Here is a 19,757-nt window from a genome sequence, read left to right as displayed (position 1 = left end):
AGAGAGAGAGAGAGAGAGAGAGAGAGAGAAGCGAGGAGGGGGAGAGAGAGAGGGAGACAGAGACAGATAGACAGACAGAGAAAGAGACAGAGAGAGATGTGTGGTTGTGTGTATGTAATTTTAGATTCACCCGTAAGCATTACTTACTCCCAATTCAGACTGATACAATGGTTTAGTATTTATTAGCAATATATATTAGGCTAAAATATAACAAGGGAAAAAAAAAAACTTCCATTAAAAGGATGACCTAAATCTTATTGATGTTGCAAGGGGGAAAAGATTTTATATTAACCTTGCCTATGAGTAAGTCATAGACCCATTTCTATATACAAAGGAATTTATTCCATTACAAATGCTTTTAAATGATATATGTATTTAAAAAATTTATTTACTTAGACTTTACAACATTCAGTTTCACAATCCCTTGAGTTTCAAGTTTTCTCTTCCTCGCTTTCCTTCCCCCTAAGCCCACTCTCCATTGGCGGCATGAAATCAAATACAGGATCTACACATACCTTCACATTAAATATTAGTCAATTTGTAAAGAAGGATCAGAAGCAATGAAGTGAACAATGAGAAAGAAGAAACAAACAAAATAAAACGAATAGAGAGCAAATAGTTTTCTTCAGTCTCCATTCAGACTTTGTATTTCTTTCTCTGGATGTGGATAACCCTTTCCATTATGAGTCTTTTGGAGTTGTCTTATAACCTTGAATTGCTGAGAGGAGCCCAGTCTATCAAACTTAGTCATCGTGTATATTATGTCTGTAGTTGTGCATAAAGTACTCCTGGTTCAACTCTCCTCACTTAGTATCACTTTTTATAAGTCTCTCCAGGTTATTATGAAGTCCGTCTGCTCCTCATTTCTTTTAGCACAATAGTATTCCATTACATTCATATACCACAACTTATAGCACAACATATATAACATCAGTCAATCCCCAACTCATGGGTATCCCCATGATTTCTAATTATTTAGCACTACAAATATTTTTATTACAAATATTAATTATAAATATTCTAGAAATATTTTTGTACATATGGGTCATTTTCCCACTTCTATGATCTCTTTGGGATACAGCCCTAGGAGTAGTATAGCTGGGTCAAAGTATATGCACTTAATTATAGCCCTTTGGACATAATTTCCAGATTCCTCCCAGAATGGTTGAATCACTTCACAACTCTACCAACCATGCATTAGTATTCCAATTTTTCCACATACTCTCCAGGTTTTATTATTTTCCTGTTTTGTCATTTTAGCCAATCTGATTAGTGAGATGTGGTACGTAGAAGTTATTTTGATTTGCATTTCTTAATCAATAGTGATTTAGAGCTTTTTTCATATGCTTGAAGATATCTTTAATTTCTTCCTCTGCAAACTGCTTGTTCATATCCTTTGATCATTTTTTTTTAAAGCAATTGGGGTTAAGTAACTTGCTCAAGCTTTCATGGCCAGTTATTATTTCTGGGTGTGGTGTTGAGTATCTGAGCCCAGATTTAATCCAGGTCATCCCAACACTGGAGCCAGTGCTCTTACTCGCTGTGCTACCTGGCTGCCCCCATATCCTTTGATCATTTATCAATTAGGGAATGACTTTTATTCCTATAGATTTGATTCAGTTTTCTGTATATTTTAGAAATGAGGCCTTTATCAGAGACACTGGCTGTAAAAATTCTTTCCCAATTTTCCACTTTCTTCTTAATCTTGGTTACATTGCCTTTTGTTGTACAGAAACTTTTCAATTTAATATAATCAAAGTTATCCATTTTGCATTTTATAATGCTCTCTAACTCTTGTTTGGTCATAAAATATAACCTTTTCCATAAATCTGACAGGTAAACTATTCCTTGCTCTCCCAGTTTGCTTACACAATCAGTCTTTATACCAAGATCATGCACCCATTTAGACTCTATTTTGGTATACAATGTAACATATAAGATATTGGGCTATGCCCAGTTTCTGTCATATTGTTTTCCAGTTTTCCCAGCAGTTTATGTCAAATAGTGAGTTTTTATCTCCAAAACTGTGGTCTTTGGGTTTATCAGATAGTAGATTACTATAGTCATTGACTGCTGTGTCTCATGTACCTAATCTATTCCACTGATATACTACTCTATTCCTCAGCCAGTACCAAGTAGTTTTGATGACTGCTGCTTTATAATACAGATTAAAATCTGGTATGGCTAGGCCACTGTCTTTAGCCTTTCTTTTCATTAATTCCCTTGATATTCTGGACCTATTGTTATTCCAAATGAATTTTGTTACTACTTTTTCTAGCTCTATAAAATAATTTGTGGTAGATTGATTGGTATGGCACTAAATATGTAAATTAATTTAGGTAAAATTTTCATTTTTATTATATTAGCTCAACCTAGCCACAACAACTGATGTTCTACCAATTATTTAGATTTGACTTTATTTGTGTGAAAAGTGTTTTGTAGTTGTGTTCATATAATTCCTTGGTTTGTCTTGGCAGGTATATTCCCAAATATTTCATAATGTCTACAGAAACTTTAAATAGAATTTCTCCTTCTATTTCTTGCTGTTGGATTTTGTTAGAAATATATAGGAAAGCCAAGGATTTATGTAGGTTTATTTTATATCCTGCAACTTTGTTAAATTTATTTATTATCTTGTAGCAGGTAGCACCCTAGCATACCCAGGGTGGCTGCCAACACAGGTTTTTAGATCTGCCTTTCTAAAGGACAGCAACTCAAATGGGTTAACAATCTTGATTTAATCAAACTTATGTCATTTGACTAGTTCAAGGGAAAAAGTTCAGCACCCTGAATTTCAGGGAATACAAGCAAGTTACAAGCAGAAGTTACAAGAAGACAGAGAAACATTTCAAACAGACAGGCTCCAACTGTCTGACCATTACATCTGTACCTACTCACAGTTACCAGAGAGTGGAAGCAGCAACATCTGGGTTTTCAAAGCCAGGGGGCTTGAGAACTGCCTAGAGTCTCATCTGGTCAAATCACACAACACTTCTCAAAGTGAGCCCTGAGAAAAAGCCTCACATCAGAGTTTATATAGCCTTCTCCTGGCTCAGAGAATGTCACAACCCTCTTGAACCACTGCCCAATCACAAAGCACCAAGGTGTGGGCATTCCTGAAAAGCAAGCCTCCAGCCACAGGGCCATGGGCTCCAGGTGCACTTAAGCCTATCAGAGGGCCTAGGGGCAGGGAAGATCTTACATTCATATTCCCATAACATATCTCAAGTAGTTTTTTACTTCATTATCCAAGTGATTAGAAATAATAATTAGATATGATGATATCATCATATCATCTGCAAAGAGTGATAGCTTAGTCTCTTTTTATGATATTCTGCATTTAACCAGAGTGCCTTATCTTTTGAAACTCACCTAGAAAATAACAGGAATCTTATTACTTCTGTCATTTTAAAATCTAAAATAAGCTAACACAGTCCTTGGTTTCAGAGTTTTTGCAAGGGTTCACTTTCTAGAAATGTGTATTCTCTAGTCTTCCCACATTTCATTGTAAGTTTAGGCTGATACTATTTGATAAGCATATGTGTCTACATGAAATGTAGGTCATGATATCCTTGTCCCTGGCTTGTCTACTGGGGTGAAAGTGGATGTGGGAAGTCAACTCCTCAACCATCATCCATGCTCTCCTACTCTGTAAGTTGGTCTTCCTGAGTAGTTATTTCTGTTGAGGTGATATGATTCATGGAGGAAAAATAAGAGTATTGTAGGAAGCTATCAAAAGAAGATATGAAAAATGCTCTCCTTTAGATTCATTGAACTACGATATTGGCAAAGAACACAAGAAGGCATTATCAATATTCTCTAGACAAGACTTCACTCAAATTCACTTGCATCAACCTCAGCTTCTTAAAGAACAATTTAGTTAAGCTATAAAATACCAGAAGCTGCCATTTAATGATCCTCAGATCATAAGAAATTGTTATACAGCTTACACTTAGAAATGCAAATTTCTTGATCCAGTCCAGAAATCTTTGTCTACAATGAACCTTCTCAGTCATATCTTACTCCACAAATCAGATTTCTGTAGTAAAATTTCTAAGAAGCAACTACAAATATGTTTGTTTGTGGAAAGTATTTGTCATTTGAAATCTTTTTCTTAAAATATTCTCATTGGCAGAGAAGTCAGGTGGGGGAAAGTTCTATCTACAACAGTCAATACCTAGAATAAAGTGATAATTGCTGTATAGTTTGTTGACAAACACCACACAATGGAAATAGCATCTTTCAGTATCATTCATCCATTAGGTCACATGCATGTGGAATTTCTGAGAAAACTAGAGTGCCTATCCCCAATCTATAGCACCTAAATTGCCATAAATTCTTTGAGGATTTTATAGGAAAAAATCTAAAGAAGCATTAGAAATGGAAGGTGCTTTAGAGAGTATACTTGACAACTCTTCCTTATTTATATAGAGGGAAACTGAGGTTCAGAGAGGGAATTCAATTTTTTCAAGGTCACAAACAATAGCCCTGGTGTCAGAAGCTGTCTTTAGGCTCTCAGTACAGAAAATTCCTGATTATAGCCCAATCCCTAATACCATGATGGGAAATGTGTATAACCTCAGAAAATAAAATGCTTGAACTAATCTCAATCTCCCCACAACAACAATAACAAAAACAACAAGAACCAAACCAGAAAAATCTATAGAAAAGCGATGATGGCTCCTTCATCTGAATTATATTTCAGAAATAGCAAGGTAAATGTTTACTCTAGGTCAGTGTTCTTTTAATTTAGATTCCTGCCTGCCCCCTCTTCATTTCCAAACATAGCACTTATGATCTACAGAACAAAGGAGGCTGTAAACGCATTCCACAGAAAAGCTCCACATGACCGTCAGGAAAGCCACATGTTGGTGAATGTTGAAATGAAATCATAGTCAAGAGTGCTGACTTTGAATAAACATATTCACCTTATTGTCACATGTATATGTTGAACATTTAGACTACATGATTCCCAAGGTCTCTTCTAGCTCCAATGTTCTGTCATTAATCTATTGTTTTTTTTTTCAGATATCTGGGTGACTGCATTTTTTCAGTAGCCTGAAAAATGCTATGCCATTATTTCATGTTATAATTTACAATTGCCTGAGGGTGAGAAATCTACTTGGATTTCTTGGTAGACTGTCAGCTGTTCAACTCTCATGGATTATGACAGAGCAAATCAACCACCCTTGGTCCAACTCTGTAGCTGCCAGACCTCAAAGACGATACTTTTGTGGCCTGGTTGGGGTTAGAGTTGGGTCCTGGTCTATCAAGGGTCTAAAATTAAAAAGGGAAGATTTCTTATTAATAGAATTTCTTGGGCAGATTGGGGACTTCACTCAAATCATCCAGACCAAAAAATTCCTTAAAACCTAGTTCCAATAGGAAGCCTCTAGCCAAAATATCAGATTGAGTGGGATGTGGTTACAATTTACTTGAACACCATGTAAAAATGCTTATGAGGTTTCTGGAACAACAAAAGCCATATGTTGGCATGCAAAAAAAATTAAGAAAGCAGATGTTTTCTTTAGCACAATCTACTAAAATATGATTGTCATTGCTAACTTATGTTTGAAGCTTGTTAAAAAAAATAGGACAGGTGCATGTGTGGATATATCAGGCAAGGCAGAGGGTGGGGTGGGATTAAGGAAGGGGGGGGCAACTGGTTACCTTGAGGCCACACGTGGCCCTCTCGTTTCTCAAGTGTGGCCCTTTATTTGGGATTCGTTTTGTAAAGTTTGGATTCTGTCCAAAGACCACGCTTGAGGACCTAGAGGGCCAAGTGTGGCCTTGAGGCCGCAGGCTCCGCACCCCTGGGTTAGGGTGTATAATTGAATAGTTCTTATAAAAAGAACAAAAACAGAAACAAACAACTTTATTTATCCTTGATCAAAAAAATCACAATGGGAAAGGACAAGTGGTGAATTTATTTTACATCAGAATTTTAAAATTTAGAACTTGACCTGGAAAGATCTAGTCACATAATTAGGTGCTTGAAACTTTTCCCCCTATCTTGATTGTCTGGTTGGTTTATTGATTGATTATCTAGGACAGGAGTGGTTATTTACAATAGATCTTTGCCTTATTTTTCCTTTCCTCATACAATACCAGGGAGAGAGACTCCCTAACTTTTTTTTGTGTAATCCATACTATTGTTTTATACTCATGGGAATAGTGGCTCTGAAGACAAAAGGCCTAGGGCTTAAATCCTATCTCTGATATTACTGGTGTGATCTTGGGCAAGTCACTTAACTTCTCTGTTACAGATTTTCCTCATATATGAAATGAAAGAGTTTGATTAGATAGGATCTAATATCTCTTCCATTTCTGGAACTCTATGTCCTTCAATTCTACAATCTTTCCTGTTTTAAGTCTTATTTCCTCTTTTCTCATATATTGATAATTTAGATATCTGATGACTATCTTTCTCATACATATCCTTCTACTTGAAGAATAAATTCCCTCCTTAACTTTCTTTTTTCCCCCAGATTAAATAAACCAATTCCTTTAGCCCTTTATCTATAGTACCAACATTTTAAGCTCAGAAATGATAATGTGTTGCAATGCAAAGAATACTGGATTTGGAACCAGCTGACCTTGATTCATGTCCTAGCTAAATTGCTTGTTAACTGTGTGATATTAACCAAGTCAATGGGTCTCAGATCACCCATCTATAAAATGAGTTTTACCCTAGATTACTTCTAAATTCCCTTTGATCTCTGATTGCCCAATCCCTTGAAATTAGTTCAAAAAAAGTACACAGTTTCCACTTGCTGTGATACCTCTAGGAAGGTATATCAAAACATTATGGGTATGCTTTAAAAAGGGCTGTATAGGGGCGGCCAGGTAGCACAGCGAGTAAGAGCTCCAGCTCCAGTGTTGAGAAGACCTGGAGATTGAATCCCGGGCTCAGACACTTAGCAGCCACCCAGAAACACCTGGCCATGTAACCTTGAGCAAGTTACTCAACCCCAATTGCTTAGGGGAGTCCAGGTGGCTCTGCGAGTAAGAGCACCGGCTGCAGTGTCAGGATGACCTGGATCAAATCCGGGCTCACATACTCAGCACCACACCCAGAAATAACTGGCCATGTAACCTTGAGCAAGTTACTTAACCCCGATTGCTTAAAAAAAAAACATTAAAAAAGGGCTGTATATATTACTAGCTACAAAAAATGTGATTATTGCTGCTCTAATCGGTATTGTGGTAACTGGGACAGAGAACAGGAATAAGAGATAACCTACCTCTAAGATAATAGCAGAGTTTATAACAGCTCAGGCTAATTATGGCATTGAGGACTATTATAGCTAATAAGATTACCAACAAGTTACTGGAAAATGACACATTATAATTACAAATTTTCTGTCAAATTAAATATCATTTGTACACATTTTTCTCATCTGCTATGCAAACAACTTAGAGGCTGGTGCAAGACAAGGAATCATGGCTTCCATTTGTCCTGTTCCTATTTGTGAAGATGAAAGAAATCTTCCTTTTTTGAGCTCTTCCATTAAATAGTGCCTTAATGATCTGCCTGACCTACAAAATGGGAGAAATTAATTTCTTTAGAGTTTTCCGATTTTTCTGCATGTGCCTTTGTCCCCCTGTAAGTGCATAATGAATGTTCATTAATTGATTATTTTAATGTGTATTTGACCTTTGGACATTTCTATATTCCTGAAGGACAGATAAATTTTTCTGGAGAGTTAGATATTTGGAACGCATACCATACCAGAAGACTGGAGAGTTATACATAATACTGGCTTTCCCACAAAATATCTGTGTAACCTTTGGTAAATCAATTCATCTCCGAAAAAAATCAGGGAGAGGGAGGAAGATGAATGATCAAATGATCTATTAGATTCCGATCATGAGTCAATATTATTCATAATAAGTAGAAAATCATCCACATTAAGAAGAGTTTTGGATAAGAATTGTTTGTCACCCTCTGGGGAAGTCATTTTATTGAAGTGCAGACTCTAGTTTCAAGGCAGTGTATCTGTTGTCGACCTAGATTTCCATCCCCTCCCCTTATTATGGGGCATTCTGACAGGTGCAAGTCCCCCATTTAATGCAGCGTATGCTAAATGCCTAACTGATTTAAAAATCAGGGAGGTCCAATTCCCAAATTAGCCATTTGTCTTTCTTACACGACACAAAAAGTATCACTAGCCAATGTAATGAATCATAGAATACTCTTTTTCAAACATCTGTTGAGTGTACATCCAAAAACAAAACAAAACAAAGCAAAGCAAAAAAAAAAAAAAAGATTGCTGACTGGTGATCCAGAAAGGAAGAGATAGGGGAGAAAAGAAAATGCCCTATTGATGAATAAATAAACCTTGTGTGTAACGTTCAATAGCATCTCTTGTACCTCATTACAGTCAGATATCTTTGTGAAAGCTTATAAAAGGATGAAAGCTACAGAAAGCACTAAGGATATATATCCATCAAATTTCAGTATCTTTTTTGCTTTTTTCATGCAATTTTATCATGATCAGAAAAACAAGTGACTTTCAAAACTGGTTAGTAACATCTTCTTATAAGTGTGTACATACAACATTTCTGAAACCAAAATCCCAATTATATATCCAGAATGGGAAAGAATCATAGTATTGGTGTGAATGATGATTATATTGATTTTTATATTTTGGTAGAAATGATTTATTCATTACATTTGTGATCATATGATTTTCAACAACAGGTTCTACATATGAAATAGTGGAATAATAGAATCATACATGACAAAATGTCCTAAGCAAGCATAATCTGTTTTTAATCAGGGATAGTAAAAAGGATATTCTGATATTTTGAATAATATAAGTGAAAGTACTTTGAGAAATATATGAAAGAAAACAAATATAGTTGTATTGTTATTATTATTCCACCAAAAGGAAAAAAATAACTGAAATTTCTTGCAAAATGAATACAATTTAAGCCTTATTTTCTACATAAGCATACAGATTAGCTATATGTCAGAGTTGGTATAGCTTTGAGTTTTTTAGTCTACCCTTAATAAAAAAATGTATGAAAATGCACATGTTGATAAATCATAATTTTTAGTATATTCTTAAGAGGCAGCGGGATTTAGAAAAATCATTGTGCCAAGAGCCAAAGAGCTTTGAGATCTTTTAGAGTGGTAACCAAGGTGTGGTAAAGGAGGTTTTGCCCTAAGTGCCGAATTTTTATGGCACCAACAGTACTTTTCTTTCAGCAATGCATAAATAACATAATTTAGTACTTAGCAAGTATAATTTAAAAAAATAAATGCTATCTCTCCTACACCATAGTTCTCTCCATGACTTCATGCTTGTGTTCAAGTTTCCCCTCACATTCCATTGTCATAGACTCTCCAAAATGAAAGCAGTTTTTTGTGCTGTGATTTATGGTTTTTGCCTTGTGTGTAAAAAATTCCTAGATACATCTCTGAATTCTACTTCTCCCTCAGCCACATATTAATTTTGTAACCTCAAGTAAGTCATAATATTTCTGGCCCAAGTTGCTTCATCCATAAAATGAGAATAATAATACGTTATCTTTATGAAGAGATGTGTTTAATTAGATATTCACGGAGTGCCTTCCAATTCTAACAGTTCTGTGATTTCTATGATGTGACACATTATTCTTCCTTTCCAATTAGATGCTTACACTAGAGCAGAAGTTGTATATGAATGGACTCGAGAACCAGCACGGTCTGTGGTTGTAGCAGAGGATGGCTCTCGCTTAAATCAATATGATCTCCTTGGACAAACTGTGGATTCTGGAATTGTCCAGTCCAGTACAGGTGAGTAATCATTCTGAATTCCAGATTTCCTGGCATGGAGGGAGAAACATCTATGGAAAGTTAAAAAAATTACAGATAAATTCCCTTTAGACTGAAAAATCAATGTTATCTTTAATGCGATGAAAGATAGTATGAAGCCGAGCTAAGGATACTATGGTCAAAATTAAGAGATCATGTTTCTTTCTCTAGCTCTGATACCAACTTGCTGCATGACCTTCATGAAGTTTTTTTTTTTTTCCCTCTTCTCTGGATCTCTGTTTCTTCATCTATAAAATTAAGAAGTGAAATTTGTTATTTTCATATCTTTCTCTCCTCTAGGTTCTAGGGAGCTACTGGTGACTAGTTCCTTACCTTATGAAGGATTAAAAATGAAGTATTTTATTAGAACAGTTTTCTCTCTTTAAATAAGAATGAGAGAACAGGTTCACTGTTTGAGAAAAGGTCTACTGTTGATCTTTAGGGTGAATGGATATGTTTGGAGTAGGTGGGGGGACAGTCTTTTGTTGCACTGTAATTGATATGCTAATGATAGTGCTGAAGCGTTAAAATCTGGATCAGATGTTATTAAACATTTGGGACCCAATTTTCAAATTTGGGTAATCAGATTCCATGGAGGGGTAATCAAATCAGTGCTTAGTCATTTAAGCATCCATTTTATGTGTCTAAGTGAAATGGGAAAATCATTTTAACACCCAAAAGTCACATTTGGATTCCAGCTCTTTGGGAAGTGGACAAAAATGCTGACAGCCATGACTCTGGAATCCCACTACATAAGAAAGAGTTCAATTGCTGATAACTTGAAATGTCTTCAGCATAATATGGTACTCCTTTAAATGGAGTTTAAATGGAATTCTAAATGGAGCTCCTTTAAAATCTAACGATCAATCCACATATATCAAAAGACTTAAGTTCCCAAATTAAAAAAAAATTAGCAATAATATAATCACAAAAATAAAATAATGCCAAACAACAAAATATTACATATTTTAGTTTTCTTAGTTATGCTGCCATCTTTTTTAGAATTTAAATATGCAAAATGTAACCCACATAACCCTTAAAAGATTAAAACACGTTTAATATAAGATAATTTATATATATGATTATATATATATATATAGAATCCCCTAAATATAAGATAACCCCAAATCAGTACAATTTTCCCTCTATAACACTGTATTCAGTTTTAATGCCTTATGCAGATATTCATTTGTTTCTCTTTGGAGGGAAAAAAAAAGATAGGGTTAAAAATAATTTAATTGTATTTGCAAAGAAATATCTTGGTTCAAAATGTCTATGTCTGGCACATATTTGTTTCTTAATAAATGCATATTGATATATATGAAAAAATTTGGTTGCAACCATGTCACATGATAGAGCAGTGAAAAGAACACTAGAACAGAAGTCAACTATAAAGATAGAGTGCCTTGAGTAAAACCTTGGTTTTATTACTCTCTAATTGTATGACCTTAATCAAGAATCTTCCTTTTTTTTGTTTAGTCAGTTTCTTCTTTTGTGAAATGAAATGGGAAGAATTTGAGTATCCATAAAGTCCTCTCTAGGTCTAAATCTATTATAATATTGTAAGGTTTCTCCTTTTTGTATTTCAGCATTCACATTTGGGGAGAAAAATAAGAATAGGGTTGGGATAGAAAACTATGAAGTTCTCTTTCTGCTCCAATATGTTATGAGTATTGTGATTGAAATTGACTTTATTCTGGATATTTTAAAGAAATATAAGATCATAGAGGTGGTAATGAACTGAATAAGCCCCTTTTAATTATTAATATTATCTAGTAGTAGCTTGAACAATTCAAGGATAGTTTGGGAAATAGGACAGAAGTGGCAAAATTCAGTGAGTTTTTGGACTTGGGAAGAAAATTGGATTCACTTAGTAAATTATGTGGAGTTATTCTAAAGGAATTCTGAGCTTTCTTGGTTTCTGTTTTTGCTACCCATTAAGAAAGTCTACATATGCACAATATGAAGGGACAAAATGTCTGAGGAAGGCCTCTGATGACATATTTCACATGTTATTGTATAGTTTTAAAAATATTAAGAGGAGTAGAAGTGCCATCACCTACCTGCTGCCAGAGGGCCAGGGAGAGTGGGAGATTATACCCTCATGAGGTACACCCAGTTCAGATGAGTGAAAGGACACAACGAGGATGTTTCGTCACTGTAGAGCTGTCCCTGGATACGAAATCAATTCAATTATTCTCTTGAAAGGCAAGAGTGGGATTCATTTTTGTTCAACCATTGCTCTTTGAAGATATAAATTCCCTTACTAGTTCCCTTTGGTCTCAAATTAGGAGAAGGAGAGGAGGCTGACCAATATATTATGATTTTCAGATTGAGTCCATATTGATGAAAATCAGATTATTCTTCTGGATCAGTGTAGCAGCAAGCACCCTAGCATACCCAGGATCACTGCTAGAACAGGTTCTGTGATCTGCTTTTCTAAAGGAAAGCAATTTAAAAAGGTTTAACGATTTTACTTTAATCAAACATATATCATTTACCTAGTTCAGGGGAAAAAGTCAGCACCCTAAACTTCAGGAAAAATACAAAAAGAAGTTATAAGCAAACAAAAAATACAGACAGAGAAAATGACACAATTCAACGAACAGGGTTTCTAAGCTGTCTGACCATCTCATACCTACATAGTTACTTACCAGAGAGAGAAGTACCCACAACTGGGTTTTCAAAGCTGGGGGTGCTCATTTGTCCAAATCACACAACTCTTCCCATAAGTGAGCTCCAAAGCAAAACCTCACTTCAGAAGTATATATCACCTTCTCCAGGGTCAGAGAACATCACAACCCTGGTGATCCACTGCCTGATTACAAAGTAACAACCTCTTGGCCTTCCTGATAAACAAGCCTCTGCCAAGCAAGCTTTTCCTGGGGGCTCTGCTCCACCCTTCAGCAAACTCCTCCCACCACAGGCTCTATGTGACCACATTCAGCCTATTAGGGGACAGAGCATATTTTCAAATCAGGGAAGGTCCTGAAATTCACTTAGGCTTATTAAGGGGCAAGGAAGATATTCAAATTCACTTTCCATTACAATCAGTAGCCAATAAGACATAGTAGAGAGTCTAAATGTTGAAGAGGACGATCAGTGCACTTCTCAGTTTGGTGGAAAATCATGTATGATAAATGAATAAAGGCAAGCACATAGCATGATATAAAACCTGAGGGTCACACTCACTCTTAATTAACCCATAATATCATGATGGATTTTGCACATAGGATTGTGAGTCCTTAGCACTCTCATCCAGATACTTTCTCAAACACCATTCCAAGTGCAAGTGAAGTAATATGAACAATTTAATTTTTCAAGTCATTTTTCTATCAGTTCTGCTTACCAAGTACATAGCCATGACCCTGGAAGAAAATCATCAGGTTTGAAATAAATACAATAAAATATAGATATTAAAGATGAAGTCATAGACTTTTAGATTACCCTTGAGGGTAATCTATCATCATATTTTACTGAGGTCTGTGCAATAAAGTAATTTTCATGAGATCACATAACAAGTTAATTGAAGTACAGGGAGTAAAACACAAGTATATTAAAATATTCCAGTATTTTTTCTATTTCCAAAGTCACCATACTTTGTTCCTTCTACATTCAAGTCTTAGGAAAGATTCTTACTCTAGAGGTAGCTGCAATCAGATTCTGGAATCAGGAAGAACAAGTTCAAATTCAACTTCAGACACTCAATAGATATAAGAATCTCAGCAAGTCACTGAATCTTTCTTTGCCTTGGTTTCCATGATTATAAAATAGGAATATAAAACAGGGACCTTATGAGTATCATGTGGGATAATATTTATTAAAAAATAAACACTAAGCACAATATATGGCTAATAAATGGCACTATATAAGGTTTATTCCCTTCCTTTTCTTTACCTTTTACTTCACATACAATTTTATAAAGTTTAGTATAGAACATTTTAGAAGCAGGAATTATTTTAGAGTGTAATAAATATAATACTTGATGATCATCAAAAAAAATTATTTGACCCACATCTGGGTATTTGGGGAGTAATCAAGTTTACATATATTACCATGAAATATATTTAGTTTTTGATGACAATTAAAAGGAGCACATTTATCTTGAAATTTTAATAATGTAGAGTCAATCATTGCCTGACAATTTCAAATAGTTAACAGAAAATATGACATTAGAATTGAGGGACTAGAAAAAGTTTCCTGAAGAGCATGGGATTATAGTTAGGTTTTGAAGGTATTCAGGAAATACAGAAGGTGGATATGAGGAAAGATAAAATTAAAGAGATGGAGAATAGCCAGGGAAGTGTCAGCAGCTTGGTTATAAGCTATATTTATTTATGTAATATGTTTATTGTCAATATTACTAGATCAAAGAGTGGTAGGCAGTAAGATACAAGAAAATGATAAAGGTGTATGTGTATGTGGGAGCGGAGGGGAATATAGATTATGCTTGATACTGAAGGTGTTTTATAGCTATTGATATTGAGTCTATGTGGGGGAAGGTGACACAGTCAAATTCATGCTTTAGGAAAATTATTTTGATGACTGAAATGGAGCCTAGAATGGAGAGAGGAGAATTTTGAGCCAGTCAAACCTGCCAGCAGGTTATTGCAATAATCCAAATGTGAGGTGATAAGTACTTGAAACTTGGGTGGCGGCAGTATCAGAATAGATAAAGGGGTATTTTAAGAGATGTTGCAAAGGTAAAATTGTCAAGTCTTGGCAACAGATTGGATATGGAGAATGAGAGATAGTGAGGAGTTGAGGGTGACATTTAAGTGTCAAATTTGAGGCACTGGGAGGATAGTCTTGTCCTCCACAATACTAGGAAAGTTGGAGTGGGGTGGGGCTTAAGGAAAAAGTTAAGAAGTTCAGTTTTGGAAGTCTTCAGTTCAAAATGTCTACTAGGCATTCAATCTGAGATGTATGAACAACAGTTGGAATTTGAGGAGGTCAGCAAAAAGATTAGGGAAATGCAGTTTCATTTCAGAATCAGTAGCGTAGAGATAATCATTAAATTCATAGAGGCTAAAGAAATCACCAAGTGAAGTAGTATGGAAGGAAAAGAGAAGAAGGTCAAGGAAAGGATCCCGTGGTATACCTATAGTTAGAAAGTGTGATCTGAATGAGAATCCAGCAATGGAGACTGAAATGGAGTGGTCAGACAGGTAAGAAGAGAATGAGGGGAAAGTGGTGTTCTGAAAACCTAATGAGAAGAGAGTATCAAGGAAAAAAAAATGTTGATTCAACAAAGTCAAAGGGTACAGAATGGTCAAGGAAAATACGGATTGAGAAAGGCTATTGGATTTGGCAATTAAGGGATCATTGGTAACTTTGGAGAAAGCAATTTTCAAGGGCTTATCAGGTTGTAGACTAGATTGTAAGAGGTTAAGAAAAGAGCGAGAAGAAAGTGGAAGTACCTATTATACAGAGCCTTTTCAAAGAATTTGTCCCCAAAGGACTGGAAATATATAGGATGGGTATGGAAAGTAATGGAAAGAATGGTGTTAGAAGAAATGGAACCCCTCAAATAATGGGGAGGGAGCCACCGAAGTGAGGGGTTTTGAGGATGGGGATGTCATGGACATGTTTGTAAGCAATGGGCAAGGAGAAAGTAGATAGGGAGAGACTTGAAGATAAATGATAGCATGGTGGTGACACAGGGGCCAATCTCTTAGCGGAGACAAAAGAGAGTAAAATCACTTGAGCGAGTGGAGGTATTAGCCTTGGTAAAGAGTAAGGCCACCTCATCATAAAAGATGGATAAAGGAGGAGGTAGTGGCAGAAGGACATCTGAGTGATACTAGAAAAAGAAGAAAGGAGAAATGGGAGCTCCTGGTAAATTGCCTCCATCTTTTTTTCTGAAATATGATGCATAGTTCTCAGCTAAGAGGATAATACTAGGGAGAGCCATGGAAAGTTTGAGGGGGGAAATAAAGGCTTGAAAGGGCTACTGTAGAGAATGGTATAGTAAGTTGATAGGAGAACTATGGAAGGATTACCTAGTTTCAGTAAGTTCCCAGCTAAGTTACATAACATAAATTGGTAGTTGATCAATCATAATAGATCTATGATTTTCTCCCCCTATATTAATAGCACAGGAGTGAAGGTGACAGATGGTAGGAGTCATCCAAACTTGAGCCTTGCCAGGTTGAAATAGGTGAAATGATAAAGGGGTCAAGGACTCCAGAGAAGAGGATAGCATAGACTTAAACTGATTCAATGAGGGGTTGAGATGGAGAGAAGAGCAGAGAGTGATTGGTTCAGAGGAGACAGTCTGGAAGAAAGCTGAGACTTCTAGGGATTGGAAGTTTTCATATGTATAAAGAATAGTGTCAGGTAATGGAAGGCAGAGGCAGAAGTAGAAAGCCAAAAGACTATGACCATGTAAGAGAATACCTGTATTCTTGAACAAGGTGGTAGTATATTTGTAAGTGATGGCAACATATGCCTATGGATTAAAAGTTGTAGCAAGTCATATAAAATTGTAAAGACTTTGATTACCAGCTCCAGGTATAGAGTATGTGTTACTTATAGGCCAACCTGCTTATATTTGAAAAAGCTCATTACCAACAACCTCATAGGGCTATAAATGTTTCAATCTTGACAAGCAACGCATAGAGGGAGAGAAATCTCTTAGATGAGATGGGAGGTACCTCAGATATCATCACAGTGTACAAATAAGAAAGTTGTGTTATAAAGGGGTCAAAAAATCATAGATCCTTAAAGTTGAATACAACAACTATCTCAAATATTTCAGCAAAGTCATATTTATAGCATCCAAAGGGGAAAAAGAGAAGACCACAATCTTCCCCTATACCCAAATTGAAAAATATGGCACACTAGATAGAATGCTAAGCTTAGAGTCAGCGAGGTCAGAGTTTAAATATTGCCTCTGACAATTACTATCTGTATGACTGTGAACAAATCATTTAATATCTCTTAGCCTCAGTATTTTTTCAGATATAAAATAAAGATTATAATATTCATACCTCTCAGAGTTGTTGTGAGGACGAAATAAGGTAAAATATGTAAAGCACTCTGCAAACCTCAAAATCCTATATAAATGCAAGGTATAAATATGTTGTTATGGTAGTATGAAAAGCTATATTAGTCTTCTTCAAGTAACAGTAGAAGCTTTAAAAATAAATTGTTTAAGAATTATGGTCATCAAAAACTACTTCAATAATCACAGTAACATTTAAATGATTCTAATATGAAATGCTATAGAAAGGAAGACCTGCCTTTCAAGCATTTAACTTTGATAGGGATTGATGGTTCCTCCTCATTGCTATCAGAGTTCATTAAATGACCATTAAGTGCAGTTGAAAAGTTAAGAACTGATTTGTTTATACAAAATGTATCTCTCCTCTCCTATATACCGTAACTTCCTTGAGTGCAGGGTCATACTCACTTGTTTGCTTGTTTCTCAGCATTTGCCACGATCCCTGGACCATAAAAAACCACATAATAGTAAATAAGTATTTTTTCACTAATTCTCTGTCAAACTAATGAAGAGTATTCAATAGTAATGCAGTAGAGACAAACTGCCCGGTGAGGAAGGAAAGGACATTTTCATTTTAAAGTCAAGGTTAATTTTTATTTAAAACTCTTCTAAAAATTTTCTGAGTTAATGAAAAAGATGACAAAAAAGTTGAATTTAAAATGACTTACAGTTTTTAAAGATCACATTTGCTGCTGCAACCCTATTGAAGACAAATGGATATTTGAAAGACTCAAAGTTCCATTTAGATGGAAATCATCTGCCACTTGCAAAGTATTGTCTTGCCCCTAAAAATCAGCAGTCTTTGTGCTCAGTCAATGTTATATTTTTTGTTTCTATATGCTGAGTGCATCCGCTGAGCAGACAGATTTCTAAATAGGATTTCTTTCTGGACAGTTATCCAGTGCAGATATTGATGTACAGAACACTACAACTGAAGAAAAAAATGGTCTAGTTTCCATCCCTAACATGGGACAATTGTAAGATGTGGCTTCTACTTTGTACAGAAAGAATGTGAGCTCCTTGGCAGCAAGGTCTTCTTCATCTTTCCCCTTTAATTCCCAACTCCTTAATGCAGTGTCTTACAAGAAGTGGATGCCTAATCAATGCTTGATGGATAAATGAGTAAATAACTAAAACGCTCTTATGTACCCATCCTTCAGCTTATAAGGCAATAGCCTGCACAATTTGACAGTAGGTAGTGGTCAGAATTAAAATTGGCTAAACTTTGGGCTGCAGATAGGTTAGAGTAGTGACAGACTGACAATGGTTGGTTGCTATGCTGCATGTGACAAATGACATTTTTCACTGGTGCCCAAAATCTTTGGCAGACTGCAAGCAGCCTACACGGGCAGTATGTTATGCAGGCCAGCAATAGACCATTAGAGCTGGACCAAAGAAATCATCTGGTCCTAACCTCTCATTTTACAAAAGAAATGGAAACCCAGATCTTGCCTAAGGTCATACAAATGGCGTCAAGGATAGGAAAAAAATGTCTCATTTTTCAAGGACTCTCAGGTCAGTACTATGGCCTGCTGTCTTTGTTTTGTGATAAAATAATATCATGACCCTATTGAAAATGACAAAATCATTTAACTAGAATTTAAATTCAAAATATAATAACCAAGCAAAATAATTTTTAAACCTTTAACCTTATTTATGAAACAAAATATGTGCATCCTGAAACATATTTTTAGTGGAAACATATCTTCATAATAAAAAAAAAATGTAAATAAATGAAGAAATACAATGAAGTTAATAAACAAAATAAAAATACAGGGAATATCTCCCAAACTGATTTTCATGATATCTTCAGTGCTCTCACTGTTAGAAGCAATATTTCATTCAGTTTGATTACAAGGTTTGTACTATCATTGAGACCTTGTGAACGAAATAAAAATGAGAGGGATTTAGAAAAAAGAAACATGAAGAAAAGTTATAAAACAAAAACCATCCAATTTTTATGTTTGCAAGTGAAACAAATTCACCAACATTTGGTTGATCCCCCACCAACTTGAAATGAAGGGATCTGTGAATTATACATAAGTCTGATATATCTTTGGATCCTGAAAAAGTGATTGACTTAAACCAGATAATGGATTGAGCATACTCACAGTATCAAGAGCCAGAATAAAATTAAAGGCACAATAGTTAAGATACTGCATAGAACACCCTAACTTTTGGAGGACATTTATTCTAACTCCCTGGTTTTCAGATGAAGGAGCTGGGGCTTAGAGAGGGGAAGTAAATTGAAAAGGGTGACACAGCTGGTAAGTAGCAGACCCATTAGTAGAAATTGAGTATTTCTCCTCCTAATCCATTAGAAGAAACTAATGATTTCTCCTATTCTCTCATTCCATTACTTTAGTTTCAATCTTTTACATACAAGATTTTTGCCTGTTTCCCAATCAAAGCTCTTAGATTATGGGTGAGAGCAACAGAGGTAATTATAAAACTGAAAAATATACAAGAAGAGACAAAAAATCGGGGCGGCCAGGTAGCACAGCGAGTAAGAGCACCGGCTCCAGTGTTCAGAAGACCTGGAGATCGAATCCCGGGCTCAGACACTTAACACCCACCCAGAAACACCTGGCCGTGTAACCTTGAGCAAGTTACTTAACCCCAATTGCTTAGGGGTGGCCAGGTGGCTCAGCGAGTAAGAGCACCGGCTCCAGTGTCGGGCATGACCCGGGCTCAGATACTCAGCACCACACCCAGAAATAACTGGCCGTGTAACCTTGAGCAAGTTACTTAACCCCGATTGCTTTTAAAAAAAAAAAAAAAAAAGAAGAGACAAAATAAACCCAGGATCATTCAGCATAGAGAAGACACGATTGAGTAGTTCTTGATTGTGGGAAGATGAGAAAGATAGTAAAATGTGAGTATAAACTTCTTGTGACCTTAGGAAAGCCGTGTCCCCTCTCAGAGCCCAAGTTCCCTTATCATGAAAAC

At 35.8% G+C, this 19,757-nt stretch overlaps 1 protein-coding gene and 1 long non-coding RNA gene across 3 annotated transcripts in view; one reads left to right on the top strand and one right to left on the bottom strand.

The window, feature by feature from the left end:
• GABRA1 (gamma-aminobutyric acid type A receptor subunit alpha1) overlaps positions 1-19,757 on the top strand; it is a 79,620-nt gene that overhangs the window by 42,974 nt on the left and 16,889 nt on the right. For both annotated transcript variants that reach the window (XM_069102426.1, XM_069102427.1), the window contains exon 7: positions 9,641-9,784. In XM_069102426.1, coding sequence (XP_068958527.1) covers positions 9,641-9,784 — 144 coding nt within the window. The remainder of the gene's footprint in view (positions 1-9,640; positions 9,785-19,757) is intronic.
• Positions 9,705-12,680, bottom strand: LOC138172696 (uncharacterized). Its single transcript, XR_011171224.1, has 3 exons — positions 12,457-12,680; positions 11,866-11,974; positions 9,705-9,834 (listed from the first exon to the last, which is right to left on the bottom strand). It is a non-coding gene; the product is annotated as an uncharacterized lncRNA (long non-coding RNA).

The sequence above is a fragment of the Petaurus breviceps genome, unplaced genomic scaffold (genome assembly GCF_028583685.1).
Source record: "Petaurus breviceps papuanus isolate PSGF00001 unplaced genomic scaffold, PetGlider_PUasm1.0 551, whole genome shotgun sequence".
Lineage (NCBI taxonomy): Eukaryota > Metazoa > Chordata > Mammalia > Diprotodontia > Petauridae > Petaurus > Petaurus breviceps.
Note: the sequence above shows the minus strand (reverse complement) of the source record. Positions and strands in the feature narration are given on the sequence as shown.